The sequence below is a fragment of the Lissotriton vulgaris genome, chromosome 3_2 (genome assembly GCF_964263255.1).
Source record: "Lissotriton vulgaris chromosome 3_2, aLisVul1.2, whole genome shotgun sequence".
NCBI lineage: Eukaryota > Metazoa > Chordata > Amphibia > Caudata > Salamandridae > Lissotriton > Lissotriton vulgaris.
In genome coordinates, this window is record NC_141690.1 from 110303298 (window position 1) to 110319963 (window position 16666).

General features: G+C 40.5%; 1 protein-coding gene across 11 annotated transcripts in view; it reads left to right on the forward strand.

The window, feature by feature from the left end:
• The window catches only part of PROM1 (prominin 1), a 630080-nt gene that overhangs the window by 487980 nt on the left and 125434 nt on the right, over nucleotides 1–16666 (forward strand). For all 11 annotated transcript variants that reach the window (XM_086964065.1, XM_086964059.1, XM_086964066.1 and 8 more), the window contains 4 exons: nucleotides 1501–1653; nucleotides 6895–7018; nucleotides 9797–9900; nucleotides 13053–13137. In XM_086964065.1, the coding sequence (XP_086820191.1) occupies nucleotides 1501–1653; nucleotides 6895–7018; nucleotides 9797–9900; nucleotides 13053–13137 (466 nt within the window). The remainder of the gene's footprint in view (nucleotides 1–1500; nucleotides 1654–6894; nucleotides 7019–9796; nucleotides 9901–13052; nucleotides 13138–16666) is intronic.

A 16666-nucleotide genomic window follows, 5' to 3' on the forward strand; every position in this document is an offset into this window, starting at 1 on the left:
ATGGTATATTTTAATCTGCTCACCTGCTAAATTCATTTTAGTATTTGGCGTTATTGACAACAGAAGTTCTAATTTCTTATTTGATACATATTCCAGGGGTTTAGATTTTATTTACAAGAGGTTCTGCTACGCTACCTGTTGATGTCCCAGATAAACTAAAATTGTAATCTGTGTAGTCTACTCGAAGTTCAGTTTTATTTTGCGTGTGTGTTTTAGTTGTTTAAACAAAACTATGCAAACCATGCACACACATATTAAATAAAAATACAAAAAAATGCTCTCATCTGTTTGCATCTTAATACAAATAAGAATAACGACAGTAAAATATACTGGTTTATACACTTCTATATCAGCAACATTGTTTAAAAGGAATTACCTCGCTAATAATGTAGTCATAGCATAGCACTTACTTCTTCAGCATTTGCACAAGATTGGAAGTTCTTCTTGTTCAACAAAAGAAAGATATAATCTCAAAATCATTTAGTTATCCCAAAACACACCCCTAAATTAGCCCTACAAGACAAATATCTGACTTACTTAAGGCATTTGGAAAATTACTCGCCATTGCCTCAAAGGAAAAAAGCCATAGTCAAAGATTTAATCCATGTTAGTCAAAGTTCTGGGCGATGTGGTCCGGCCTACGTTCATTGACAGCAGAGATTTAATAACAATGTGTGACGTAGTCTTCAGTGATTGACCACACAATCGTCAGTTCCTCCGCTCTCTCCTATAGCTTCACCAGGTGCCAGAGATATCATGAGATCATGAAATTAAAAAATGCCTAATCTAACCAACATATAGATAGATGCTCCTGGCAAAGTCTACTACACTGTACAAAGTATGTGAAGATACTATGCATCAAAATGGAATCCTCTGCATGAAAATAGCCATATAAAGATACACCCCAAAATGTAGTGAGACAAATAACTCCTAAAAATGAAGCAAAAATGCATACTTGGTATTTTTCAATGGAATTATTCATAAACATGTCAGTGTCACTCTGCAAAAGATATATACAATTTCAAGATGATCGAACTCATCAGAGAAGAGTCTCAAGACCTTTGTGTAACCTGTAGCCACTACTGCATCCTTGTCTCCGGCCTCCTAAAGCGCCCCGATTCTCTCTAGCCCCAACGCTTTCTGTGTATAATGGTGCTCAACAAAGCACAGTACATGCAAGTTCTTTTAATTTCTGCCTGTTTTGTAACAAGTCACTGGGTCCTGTCACCAACGGGCAGCAAATGTATTTTTTGTTCACAGAGAGAACATTTCATGGTGAATGATATTCAGACTCCGTAATTACGACTCACTTGTTGCTACTGAGCTCTGGTCTGATTTAGGCATCACTGTTATTTGGCTTCATGACATTAGTTGTTTCTTTGATTTACAGCTCAAACGTGTCAAAGAACATCACATAATCAGAAGAGACTTTTCATGTTTCTCTATATGTTGTGTGTTTTCTACATGTTGTTGATCTGCTTTGCATATCTTCTTCCACAGATGGCTAGGTTCCTTGGCTTTGTGCTGTATGCTTATCCTCGTTCTACTCTTTTTCTGCCTTGGACTACTCTGCGGATCTTGTGGCTATGACCGTCAAGCTACCCCGACAACCCGAGGCTGCATCTCAAACACTGGAGGCAATTTCCTCATGGCGTAAGTTTTTATTTTATGTGTTTAAAAATAGTTTTAAAATGAAGTGGTAATGGATATTGAAAATCCAGCAGTTGATGAATAAGTGAGAATAAAGTAATGCAAAAGTTATTCAACTGAAGACATGTATTGCATTCACAGGACATGTAAGTGCAAATCTCAATGCCCTTCCTTATCAAAGTGCTTAAAAGCTTTTCTGAAAAGCTGATGCTTTTGATATTTATATTTTCATGATCACCCAGTCCACCACCTCCCTGCAAGTCAGACTGATTACTCCATGTAACCCCTTCTCCACTAGTCGGGTGCTAAGCTTCAAAATGTGTTGGATGCCAAATTAAAAAAACATTTTTAGGAAAAGATTTTTATTTTTAAATCAAATCCATGGTTACTTAAAAAAAATATCTTGGCGCAAAAAAATCAACTTCTTGTGATGGTGGCAACTGGTTTTGCATAAATAGGTAAGCATCTACTGGAATTCCTAGGTTGTGTTTTTTACATCCAGAGTGGTTTACACAAGCCCAAACAGGGAGTCTAAGCCAATTAGACTAAAGCTGCCAGGGCATTATTTGTCAACAAAACCCTCTATCACCAGAGGCAATTCTGCTTCATCCACTAAAAGATTGAGCTGAAGGCCAAGGGGGACTTCCCCTCAGCGATTGAAATTATCTCATTAGAGAGTGAAAATGATCTTTTAGTATAGAAAATAAGCTTTGAACAAACAGCTCAATGTAAGCTATAGTTTTAGCTAAATGGGTTGGTGAGGAGTCATGGCTGGCAGAAAATATTTTGGGGGGCGGTATGATTTTGCTCTTCTAAATTGAGCTGTGTGTAATTTATGCTTATGCATGTGCTTAGTTTACGACTTTTTGGTTATTCATGTACATTCTATTGAAATCTATGTGAAGTTCACGTCTTAAAACATTTATTTTAATTTGTATATTTTGACCTTTTCTAAGTTGTGTATTTTGCTGAAGATTCTCTTATCGCAGACAACATTGAAAGAGGTTATGCAAATAGCCCAGCTTTTCAAAATAAATGTATTTGTACAATATTTTCCGAGAATGACTATTTATGCCCATTTCCTTTATCACACTGATACCTAATGTACACAATGCCTTACTTAGGCTTTCGAAAGGATAGGATAACTGTGGATAATATTTTTTCCATCGGTAACACTCCTTGCAACACGCAACTTGACAAATCTAAGTGATTGTGGCACATCTCTACATTTCATACAGCACTGATGCAAGTTTAATTTGGGTGTTAGTGAAGTGCACATGGAAGGGTGAGACCAACATGGCTTGTCACTTTGTGGTTGGTGAACAAATTTGCATCATTCTAAGGTTTTTCTCCATTGACAACCCACATTTCAAACTCCTCTCTCACCCTTCTATCATCAAATCTGATATCAAAACCCTACATTAAACCAAACAAATGTAAACTAAAGCCTTATGCACCCTGGCGCTTCAAATACCTAGCAGACAACAAACGTTTCGACAGACAAGAAGTAAAATGGAAACCAATAAGGACCCCCATGAGCTCACACAATTAAAGTATCTCTGCCCAACGTTCAGACAACTCACCACATCAGTGAAGCAGAGTACCACACCAACACCATCAGTAAAGCTGCTAATCAAAACAAAATACTTTTAAAGTCCATTAAGTATTACATCACCCTCCTGCCTGACCCTCCCTTCAGTGACAAGTGGAATGCCATCAATCACCTCTTCAACAAAACAATTCAAATACAACAGCTTATCAACAACAGGTCTGTTTTCATCTGTTACCCACCCTTCCATGCTGCATTTCCCATTTTGTGGATGTAATGCCCTCACACACCCTTTCAGGTGTCATGTTTCATCATGTGGGCTTGCTCCTCGTTGGGTCGGCGGTGCAATACCCAACGGGCAACACCTCAAAGAGGGGCTCTTTGGCGGAGATCTTCTTCCAACTGCCATTTAGATGAAGTGCGGGTGTGGGGTCAGAAGTGAGTAGACGTGTAAGTGTGGGTTAAAATAAAGCTAGGAGTACCAGGAATGACTTTATACTGGGCGTCCCCTGTTCTAATTAAAATCAAAACTATCCGGTACTCGCTGGAATATTATGCTTCCAATTCACGAGTCACGGTTTAGTGTGTGCTATAGTCGGTCGACATGTTTCTCACTCTAGTGCAATGGCTAGTGATTCTTCAGGACCTATAAGTAGAAAGTATATCTAAGGTATTGACTGTCTACGTCTGTATGGTTAGTGTCTACTATTTAGAATACATTCAAGTGTAATTAGCTCACAAAAAAATAGGTGTTTCCTGCGTGGTACCTGTGTTGGGCTGCATCTACCTAATTGGTTATGTATACAGGCAACAACAGTATCCGGCGGGTTATACCGCGGGTTAAACCATCAGGTATTTAGTTAATCCCGTGTGTCATCCTCTGTCACCTACCCCTCGCCGCCATCCGAGGGGTAGAGGGGTAGGTGATAGAGGAGGAGATACAGGATTAACTAAATACCTGATGGTTTAACCCGCTGTATAACCCGCCGGATACTGTTGTTGCCTGTATACATAACCAATTAGGTAGATGCAGCCCAACACAGGTACCACGCAGGAAACACCTATTTTTCTGTGAGCTAATTACACTTGAATGTATTCTAAACATTAGACACTAACCATACAGACGTAGACAGTCGATACCTTAGATATACTTTCTATTTATAGGTCCTGAAGAATCGCTAGCCATTGCACTAGAGCGAGAAACATGTCGACTGACTATAGCACACACTAAACTGTGACTCATGAATTGGAAGCATAATATTCCAGCGAGTACGGGATAGTTTTGATTTTAATTAGAGCAGGGGACCCCCTGAATAAAATCATTCCTGGTACTCCTAGCTTTATTTTAACCCACACTTACAGGTCTACGCACTTCTGGCCCCACACCCGCACTTCATCTAAACGGCAGTTGGAAGAAGATCTCCGCCAAAGAGTCCCTCTTTGAGGTGTCGCCCTTTGGGTATTGCACCGCCGACCCAACGAGGAGCAAGCCCAGATGATGAAGCATGACACCTGAAAGGGTGTGTGAGGGCATTACATCAAACAAAATGGATGCCCAATCGTAGGACTCAACGAGGACCTACAACATCCTTCACCACAGGGACACGTACATTCCTTAAGCTCAGGAACAGCCCAGATTTTTTGTAATCACTCTTCATCTGAGGGCACTTCTGTGGCTGGACCTACCACTCATTAGAAGTGGTGATTACCCTTCTTCTAAAAAGATTTCTCCCTCTTGTTGTAAACTAATAACAGAATGTTGTTATCATTTTATTTTGTCCTTCTGCGGCGACAGCGTATGTGAGGGGGCAGGACGGTGCTGCAAATCAGGGAAGGTGTGGTAGAACACTCCTGGGCTGCCCAAAACAGTCCTATGCACTTCCCTGTTCTCCATGCCGGCTTCTTAACAGCCTGCATGGAGAAGATGCCCACCCCCATCAGCCATTGGCTGAGCGCCGTTTCACAGCGCTCAGACCAATCACAAACTTGCATTGCAGCATTGTAATTGGCTTACGGTGGCAGCCTGGCTACCTGTTTACTGTTCCGACCTGGAGTCAGACACAGGGCCGGACTGGCCATAGCGGGCACCGGGCAATCCCCTGGTGTGCCGCACGGGTGGGGGCCGGTTTTGGGACCCTGGGGGCCGATTTTGTTACAGGGCAGTTTTTGCAGTATAGCTGCAAAATGGGCCCTGTACCAAAATCGGCTGATAACCGGCCCCGGCAAGAGCTCGGCTGCACCTCCAACCCCCCCAGTGGGGAAGGAGGGGCCGGCCGAGCACTGTGCCAGGGCCAGTTGTGGTTCCCAGTCTGGCCCTGGTCGGACACAGGCAAACAGGAGAGAAGGTGCAGGACCCGGCAGCGGCAAGGTAAGTGTTAATATTTATTATTCTTTAAATGCAGTCTGCGCCCCCGACCCCGCACCCGACCCCTCCAACCTTTGAGCCATGCTGGCTGCCCCTGATCCTCAGAAAGAATACTAGCAGGTGCCTAGACGAGTTCACGAGAACCTTAACTTGTAACAAAAAGTGTAAATTGTTTTTGGCTGAGAAACTTCTTCATTATTTTGATGCCTCAATAGCCAAAACACAAAGGGCCAGATGTATCAAATGCCCACATGCATCAAGCATTTTTGGAGTCGCAAACGGTGCGATTCCTTAAAATCGGCCGTTTGCGATTCCAAAAATGCTTTTTGAGATGCATCATTTGTTTTTGTTGAAAATCGCCAATTTTGCGATTCCTTAACTCCATGGCTGCTAAGGGTTTTCCCCCCGGTGCTGGGATCCCACATTTACCATTGTTCATGACGAGCTCAGCTCGTCATGAGTGCAGCTCCGCTGTGCCTCATGACGAGCTCAGCTCGTCATGAGCATGGAAGGAGTTAAATGCAATGCATCACTCTTTAAAAATTTGCGATTTTACAAATTGCAAGTGCAAATTACCACGAGGTTGAACCTCGTGGTAATTTGCGGAATTGTTTAAAAATGCACAAAAATGCATTTTTTAAACTGTTAAGTTACAGACACACATGTCCTTAGGACATGTGTGTCTGTAACTTATAGGTAAAAGTGCATTTCATGGGTGCAGGGGGGGGTCATTTGGACCCCCCTCTCCACCCTTGAAATGCTTTGTTGAATTGCGATTTCAAATTGCGAATTCGCAATTCCCATTCATTCCTATGGGCATTTCAGCCCATAGGAATGTATGGGAATTGCGAATTCGCAATTTGAAAATCGCATTTTTTATGCGATTCCGTAAAAATTGCGATTTTTACCGAATCGCAAAAAAATTGCGAGAAAAATGATGCATACCCTTTTGCGATTCCTAATTTGCGATTCGGTAAATTTCGCAAATTAGGAATCGCAAAAAAGTAGTTTGATGCATGTGGGCAAAAGGGTTTTACCCATTCTGTGTCTGTGGAAAAATATGTTTCTACATCTGGCCCAACGCACCTTAAAGTTAGACACAGACACTTATTGTAGGCAGTGTTATCCTGAGCAAGAAAACGTTGCGTGAGCAGGTTACAGTTTCGCTATTACAGGAAAGTGTAATTTAAGTTTTCAACCATTTGTTTTTCTGCTCTATGGTTTAGAGGTGAGTCTGTTGTAAATGTGTATTGGTAAATGAAAATGCTCTCAATTGATTACTGCGGACCATGCTGACATATACATTTTGTTTGCTTGAATGTTTCCCTAGTGGCGTGGGTTTCAGTTTCATCTTCTCCTCCTTACTGATGTTCGTCGTAGTCATCACTTTCATAGCTGGAGGAAATGTTGAAAAGTTGGTCTGTGAATCCTTTGAAGATAGAAGTTTATTCAAGGTACAGTTGGATTGCATATGTTGGTTTAAATAGGCTGATCACAAGAAGGCGTTATTGTTGCTTGGAGCTGCAGGTTTCTTGTTTGGTGCATGACAACTCCCTCTTTCTGTAAATTTCGTCCATCTGTCACTCTCTGCAATCCCAGCCTCCCCTACTCCATCAGCTCATACAACAATGCCACACTCTTCAACGTATTTACAATGTCTGCGCCTATTCCCTACTCGTAAATCAACGTTCCCATTCCTGATGTGTGTGTTTAAATGCTCGCTTACTTTTGCAAGTAGAAGTACTTGTGCTGACGTGGCTTTTTGCTGATCACAAGCACTCCCTACTGTGAATGATCTTTCCCTCTAGTACACATTTTAGACAATCATCTGTCTCTACGAGCACTTATGGTTACTTTTTAGCACCCTTCAGTTGATATGTTCCTGGTCTGCCCCAATTTACTCACCACGCGATTATCCACTGCAATGACCCACGTTTTAACCTTCCCAGCATTTTAGGTCACCTTCATTACCAATGGGGAGATGCCAGTGCATGACAATCTCCACAAGAATGGAAAGCCTGCTGTCTTGATAACTATTGTAACCCCATTTATACTTCATCATTCACTCAGCCTGACTCTCCAATTCACTTTTGTCCCTGTACCCTTATCACCCTACACTTTGTCACAATAGGTAACGTTACAGCCTTCTGCTCAGTGAAGATCCATATTATCAGGGCATTTCTTAATATCTTCGTCCCTCTTTGTTCTTTGCTCCACTTTTTCCCACTAACTCATCCCTTCTTTACCTACACCCAGTGGCCCCTATCTTGCTTATCCCCTCTCTTAAACTTTCTGTCCACTAAACAATATCGGACACATGCATCATTGTTGCCGTTTGCAATTTCTTAATTGCGAAAATTAAGGATCGCAATTAAGAAATCGCAAACCGCTATGCACCAAGAAATCACATTTTTTTTGGCGATTTCTTTAATTTCCTTAATTGCGATTCACAATTTGCGAATCGCAATTAAGGAATCCCTTCCCATTGATTCCTATGGGCCTAGAGGCGCATAGGAATGAATGGGTAGTCATTTTCAATTTGCGATTAGCAATTTGTGAATTGCAAATTGAAAATGCAATTTCAAGGGTGCAGGGGGGGGTCAAAGGACCCCCCCCCTGCACCCCTGAAATATAACTTTAAGTGCATTTTTCACACACACATGCCACAAGGGCATGTGTGTGTGTAAAATGAAACTTTAAAAAATGCACTTTTGTGCATTTTTGAAAGTTTTCACAAATTACCATGAAGGTCAACTTCATGGTAATTTACCTCTCCCTATTTGCGAATTCGCAAATTTAAAATGTTCATGCATTGCATTTAAGAAATCTCAAATTACGATTTCTTAAATGCAATCGCAATTTTAGAAATCGCAATGTGATTGCGATTTCTAAAATTGCGAAAAACATGATGCATCCCAATTTTGTCAATTGCATTTGCAAACGGCCGAAAATTGCGATTCGCACCGTTTGCGAATGCAATTTACTTTGATGCATGTGGGCATATGTCTCTATCTTCTGCCATGTCTGTTTACTAATCCGTTTTGAAATCCTCCTGCAATTACAAGTAACTTCTTCCCATCTTTTCAAAAAATGTTCAACCAGCACCTTCTAAAACAGCTCAAACCCACTTAAATCTGTTCTGAATACCTCAATTACCTATTTATATTTCCCTGTATGTCCCATTATATAAAATAACTCTTTGTATGCAATCCAATCTTCTAAAATTGTGTCCTTTATGTAGCCCCATATTTGAGAGTTTGGTTGATGTTGCATGGCTTTTGCTAGTAATGCTTGTTCTAGAGATAATGCATGTACATGTGGTAACCTTTTTCAAGGCGCAAACGAGACGTTGTATAAATTGTTTCTAGCATATACCTTGGCTGATATACGTATCTCTGGTCACTAATCAAATAGGAGCAAAATGCATACCATAGTTTTACGATGAGGGTGAGATAACACTGAGCTCCTGCATTCTGAAATAGAACATGCTGTGGGCGAAGTCCTCTGTATGCAACCTCACTTCCGTAAACAGAAAGTAAGCATTCAGCCATGTCTGATACTTACATATGCCTGTTGCCCAAGGGTGCCAGGAGTTTGTAGCTGAGGACAGCCTTAAAGGATGTAACCTTGGGAATGCTGTAAGCTACATTTATATATTTGGTAAAAAGAGAACTTGGGATATTATGCCCCTGTACTACCCAGTTGGACCACGCCTAGTAGAAAGCTCATCTTTATCCCATCCAATTGTGATTATGATCTGCACACACTAGGAGCACCATCTCTTCCTACCACAGTGGTAACTTCACTTTAGTGGAGTAGACAGCTTACAAACATGTAACTCAAGTAAAGTCGGTTGAGCACAGTTTATGATGTATTTACAACTTACACACACAAACAGTATGCTGAAACTTGAACATGGTTTTAGTGAGCCCTTGAGGATATATACTCAAATTTCTTATGCAAAGCTTTATTCAATGGGAATTTAATCAATGAAAAGAGGTGAATTTTTATTGTGCAGGATGTTTAGCCCCCCTCTTCTGCGAAAATCCATACATCATTGAAATAAAAATGTTCTGCATTTATCTTTTTAGTTAATTTCACTTTTAAAATAATTATTATTTAAGGTTGTCTGTTTCATTTTTGTAATTTAACATTATGTGAAATAACAGTTACCTACTTGTTGAGGTATGATATACATCAATAACTTGTATATGTTTTTCTTTTTTGATCAGGTTTTGGACACGCCCTACTTATTAAATTCTCAATGGAGAAACTACTTATCTGGTTTTTTATTCCAGAACCCTAATGTGAATCTTACATTTCAAAATGTGTACAGGTAAAAATATAGCTGTGATGAAACCTTGACTCTTAGATACCTATATGTTTCATAATTATGAATGCCTGGTTGCAGGATCTGTTTATTGGGATGTGAAGGTCGCTTGTTAAGGCAGAAGCAATATTAAGCCATTGGCCTTTTTGGATAATCAATATAGCCTTATAGCCCGCCGTAGCGGGCTATACCGGCTATTAAAGGCCCGCTGAATCGTTAAAGGCCCGAGCCGAAGGCGAGGGACTTTAACGAGACAGCGGGACTTTAATAGCCGGTATAGCCCTGCTACGAAGGGCTATAAGGCTATTAGAACATTCTGCCACTAGAGGGCAGAATGTTCTAACAAATTAAACAAAGGATTCTCGAAGCTCGAGGGGATATAAATTCCCTCGAGCTTCGAGAAGCCTTTGTAGAACATTGGAATGTTGCTCTGCGGGCCTTTACCGGCCCGTAGAAGCAGGGAGCACTCCATTGTCTGCAATGGAGCTCCCAACATTCCAATGTTCTAATATGGATTTAAATGCCGTTCCCCTTCATTTATACTTATACGCAAATTATCCGTCTGCTGCCACTTTTTACGGGTCTGGCGTCAGAAATCTTGTTTTTTCTAAAAAATATATATGTAACATATTTACTTATAGGGCTTCCAGACAGCTCTCTTCATCTATTGGTGCGTGGTTGTTGTTCCGCACATACACATGGGGCAATGGATCAGCCCACTTTTTAACCTTTGACTAACTTCACTTTGAGTGATGACATTCAGCGTTTTCGCTAAGAGCACATTAACACATATGCTTCACTACAAGAGATTATTATGAAAACCTGTACTTTTTGAGATAATTTTTTTTTTTTTTTTACTTGTAACCATTTTTTTAAAATATTGACTAAGGCCTGTAGCTCACACAAGAATAACATTTTACAAAAGCCATGAGAGCACTTTTATAGTTGATTGTGTGTTTTGGAGAAACTACGACAATGTTTGTCAAATTCTTCATCATCTTTGAAGTCTATGCTCAGATGTTTTTTCGCATTTTTGCAATGCAGCATTTTGTACAGACAACTGCTTCCTTGTATCCTCTCACCATATGATAATTTTGCTGAAGCCCTTTTAACGTACCTGATGGAACTAGCAAAATATATAGATGCAGAGCAGCACTCTGGGGCGTTGGCGAGATAGCACCATCCTTACTTCCTGACTTCTCTCATTTATATTTATTCAGCCATTTGAACAGTTGAGATCTGGCAATGGCAGCTATATTGGGCTCGCTTCAATAAAGATGTCTTCCAAGAAGGTGGTTTCAAGTTTTATTCCCACACCAGAGTGGTAGTATTTCTGTTGTGCTGTTCTTATACAATTACTGGTAATAGTAATATCTTCTTGGGTTCACATAGAAGACAAACCCTGTGCGCGAACCAATTAAAAAAAGTGTTTGGTAAAAGTTGTAGTTTAGTTTTTATGTAGGGTATCATACCACCCTTTACAAAACTCAATCCATTGTTTCTCTAATGGATGATGTCACCTATAGGTCTTCTACCTCACCCAAACAACATAAAGCAAGGAGACATTAAGTCATCCTTAACACTGGCAACCAGTTATGATGCAGAATTGTTTCTTCTCTTCCTCCCCACTAAAAGTAAGAAATACACCTGTATAATTGCCTCACCATTACTCTCACATACACAGCAGCAACCATTGTTGGTATCCAACTTTACCATCCACTTACCTGCCAGTTAGACACCTAAGACTGGGTTCTTCATGTTTTCCAGTGGACGCCAGCTTACGCCCATCATTCATTGATTGAGCACCCCCTCCTTCCCGTACAAATCCATCCGAGGCATTCAACATCAGAAAACAGTGGTTGTGGAAAAATATGAAAAAATGATCAATTAATAGATAAATGTATATCACAGATTCTTGGTGTTTTCTCTTTAAAATGCAATTGAAATGTAGTTACAAAATATTTTTCAAACCTTGTTCTTTATGGTTGTGTGTCAAGAATTGTTTGCCCTTTTAAATTTTCTCTGTTGCGTGGAATGGAAGCATCCATGTTATTTAGGAACATTTTATGACATTATCCAAAGTTCACTGCTTTTGTTTTGTTAACTGGTCATCATTGTTGAATGATGAACCTTATTAGTAAGTTCAATGTTCTTTAATGTACCGTTTTCAGGCATCCTTTGGAGAGGGGCAGGAGGTGGTAAAAAAAAGTTCTAATTGTGTTGAGGGTGCATCTTCATGCATTCCACGCAATTTTTACATTTAATTAATGTAAAAATTGCGTGTGATACCACCTTTTGGCCAATTAATTCCAATGTATTTCTCCATTCTTGGTAACGTAATGATTACAAGTGGCGCTAACAGTTCTACTTAGTTAGTGGTATTACGACAAATCGCCCAAACGTCTGTAAACGACCCCCTCGGTTTTTCAGCTGGCATTTTTAGAGCATTGCTAGGAACTGTTTCATGTGATACCTTTCAAAATATACTCTGATAACGTGCGCTCGTGCCTGTGTTGATTGCATCTGCCAAGGAGCTTGCTTTCGAAGCATTGCTCTCTGCTTTCAAAGGCTTCAAAGTGAAATATGTCTTTAAAAGTATTTACCCTTTGGCTGAAAGAGATTGATTGAAACAGCAAGTGCCAGACTATGAAAGTGTTTATTAACAATACTCGAGGCTAGAGATTACAATATAATTATATTTTGAACCATAACATCGAAAAAGTTAATACAAGCAGCGCTAAACTACTGTTCTTTACAAACTGTGGCATGAATGTTATTATATTTATGCCATAAAAAAGAAAAGTTAATAGAATCAGCGCTAAACTACCTTTCAGTACAAACCATGGCATGCATTTTATTATATGTGGAGCCATAAACCATGGAAAAATAATACAAATAGCGCCAAACTACCTTTCAGTAAAAACCGTGGCATGAGTTTTATTAAATGTTGAGCCATAAACTATGAAAAAGTAATACAAAGAGCGCAAAACTACATTTCAGTACAAACCTGTGGCTTGAATTTCAGGGCCCGTCCGATATTCTCTAGAGGACTTGCATCTGTATGTTTGCACTGCTCCATTCAGTTTTTTAAATTAATGTGCTGCACGGAAAAAAATGCAAATATAATATTTATCTCTTCATAATTATTGATTTTGCAGTGAGTGTAAAGAGAACAAAGGGATTTACTCTGCGCTCCAGATAGAAAACATTTTTCATCTAAATGAGCTCCTAAACATCAGCAAGGTAAGGAACAAATACTTGCATATTTAATCCACTGCTTTCAGATAGCACTATTAATGTTTAGGAGGGCCGACAACTCTGGATTGTATGACAGAATCACGCATGTTTTGCATGCATGCTTTTTCAACGCATGCATTAGAATGAAAGCGTCTTTACGACGCGTTCCTTTTGCACGCATTTAGTCCCAACGACTTGCCTTAGGTTGGACTGAACTTTGATTTAGTATTATTTACTATTCCAACTCCAGTCTGCACAACAGTAGGGGCGGTGTTGGACTTTAAATCCAACACCACTCCACCAATGCGCCCCCTAAATCAAATCATTGCAACGGCTTGCGTGCCATACAAATGCGTGGTAATGTTGCATTCGTTATTTATTTATTTATTTATTTTATTTTTATTTTCAGAGTTTTATATAGCGCGAACAAGATCTTCGCAGATATCAGAGCGCTTTACATAGACGGGTACATGAGGGAACAAAGTCAAATAGGTAAATCAATAGATCACACAGTAAAGAAGGGTACATGAGGGAACAAAGTCACATAAATAAATCAGTAGATCATACAGTACAAATAATACAAATGGGTGACTGCAAATCCAATCATGTGAATGATATGACAACTCGTACAAATAAGTAAAGAGGTCAAACAAGTAATACAGATCATTGCAGGGTGTTAATAGCGTTCGAGATAGTAGTTCAAGTGTATTTAGCCATGAGGATAGCTTTTACTTCTTTTTTGAAGAGTGTAGTGGAGGAGATAAGCCTGGTTTCGGGGGGGAGTGAGATCCAAATCCTAGGCGCCATTCCTGAGAAAGAGCGCTTGTATGTTTTTTCCTTCCGGAATTTTCGCGGTTTCAGCAGAAGATTGTTTGCGCCTCTCGTGTTTCTGATTCTCCCGGAGATTGTCAATTTCTGAGCAAGGTAGCCGGGTGAGTTTAGGTGTACCGCCTTGTGTGTCATGCAGGCGATTTTCAGATGTATTCTGGCTTCAAACGGCAACCAGTTCAGGGATTTCAAGTCAGGGGTAATGTGGGAGTGCTTTTTTGACCCAGTGATGAGTCTCGCTGCAGCATTTAGAGACGCTTTTAGTGGTGCTGTTGTAGATAGTGGGAGTCCACAGAGTGCGGTACTGCCGTATTCAATTCGTGGGATGACTAGTGCTTGCACCGCAGTTTGGAAGTCTTTGGCTTGGAGGTACGGTTTAAGTTTCCTCAGAGGTAAGGAACAAATACTTGCATATTTAATCCACTGCTTTCAGATAGCACTATTAATGTTTAGGAGGGCCGACAACTCTGGATTGTATGACAGAATCACGCATGTTTTGCATGCATGCTTTTTCAACGCATGCATTAGAATGAAAGCGTCTTTACGACGCGTTCCTTTTGCACGCATTTAGTCCCAACGACTTGCCTTAGGTTGGACTGAACTTTGATTTAGTATCATTTACTATTCCAACTCCAGTCTGCACAACAGTAGGGACGGTGTTGGACTTTAAATCCAACACCACTCCACCAATGCGCCCCCTAAAGCAAATCATTGCAACGGCTTGCGTGCCATACAAATGCGTGGTAATGTTGCATTCGTTCTATGGCCGGCGCTGTTAAGGCACAGTGTGAATCCGGCTTCGTACTAAAGGATGTTTCCCATATAAAAAAATGCTATTACATATGACAGTCTGCTCATGACTTCACTTTCAATGTCGGAAAATAACAGTTTTGCTACTGCAGTAATTTAGTAACAATGAGCTTTATCAAAGCACGCTGATAGAGCCTGCAATGTGAAAAGCAGCTTCCTGAGCACAACACAAACTGCCACGTATATGCTCAGGCCTGTACGATATATTGGCCGAGCGATGTAGTACCCTACCTCCACAAAATTTTCCCATCACTCATCCACCGATTAAAAGATGGTGCCGAGGTCGAGAAACCATAAATCAGATAATGAGATCTCATCTTTACACTTACGGCTGCCCAAACAACAGCTGTCTTGTCAGAATCTGGTTACAGTACTCGCTGCTGGATTCTGACTTTGCCAGCCTTCAAGGATGGATGGCAATGGGGTAGCAGAGGCAACCACCAGCTTAGTGCTGCCAGTAACCACCATGTTCTCCTCCACAGAGCACAGAGAAAACCTATGGACCCAAAACACATGCACAGTAGGTTTTAGGGGAGGAAACAGATTGCTGTCGTACTTGGGAGTGTCCTTCCTCCATTCTATGCACCAGGCAGTCCTACAGGGCCACCTGGTGCAACAGGGACATCGACTCGGTTGGGGCCTGCACTGCTAAGCCAATGTCTGTTGTTCTCCGCTATTATTCCACATGGCCCAGCCACCCTTAAATTAAGAGGGAGAACCGCTAGTGGCAGTGGCTCACCCAGGTGTAGATAAGGGCCTTAACGGAAACACTAGTTTTTTTTATCGCCCTTTCATTTTTCTCTGCTATGATCACTTATTAGATGACTTGCAACCATTTAAGGCAGTATGCATATATGCATATATTTCCTGTGCATATCAACACACATAGAATTTCTTTAATCAAAAGAAGATAGTGATTTGTAAGGGAAGCTATTGGAGGGTTGAAAGAGTGGTGCAACCATTATAACAAGGAATAAAGTACCTCGTACTCTACGGAAAAAAGTTATCACAAGCCACCCCAGAAAATCATTGCCTCGGATTCGATACCTTGCTGCGTTACCATTCATTTAGGCCTAGAAACCTTCAAAACATTGAACTACAAACTGATCACACAGGTAGATGGCTGACTGCATCTTTAGTCATAAAAAACAGTAAGGTAACATGTGCAATATATTACGGACCAAATCAGGACTCTCCAGAAGCTTCGATAAGCTTAAAAAATAGATTTCTTGAATTAAAAGTTCCCATTATTCTAGGTGGGGACTTCAATCTAGTATTTGATTCCAAGTTGGACCGCACCTCTAGGGTTGCCTCACCCCCATTACCTAAATCTAAAAGAGAACTTAAAAATATGATGAGAGAATTTAACTTATTAGATGTCTGGAGGATAAAGAATCAGAAAAATAGAGACTATTCATTCAACAGCCATAGATACAGGCACCATTCATGCATTGACTTCTTCCTTATTGACCAAGACTTATTGGAAATGTAAATGTACATGTATTTATATAGCGCAAATCACCGACCCGGTATCTAAGCGCTTGCTTAGGGAACCCGTCCTGGTATTCCCCTGTGAGATAACCCCGGCAGGGTATCCAAGACTGTGTCTGCCTCCTATATTCCCGCCATATTATCTGATCATTCTATGGTAGAAATAACAGTTAAACTTCCACAAGGTATTCAAGTCAGACTGTGGACCTTGGATAGATCCCTACTATTACAGGAAGGACTAAAAAACGATTTATTGAAGGATATGGCGGAGTATTTTCAGTTTAACAGAACTTCAGCATCCGATCAAATAATATGGGATGCTTTTAAGTCTTATTTAAGGGGGACTTTCACAACTATAATGATACGCAGAAACAAAATTAGGAAGAAGGCAGAGGATGAATCTTTA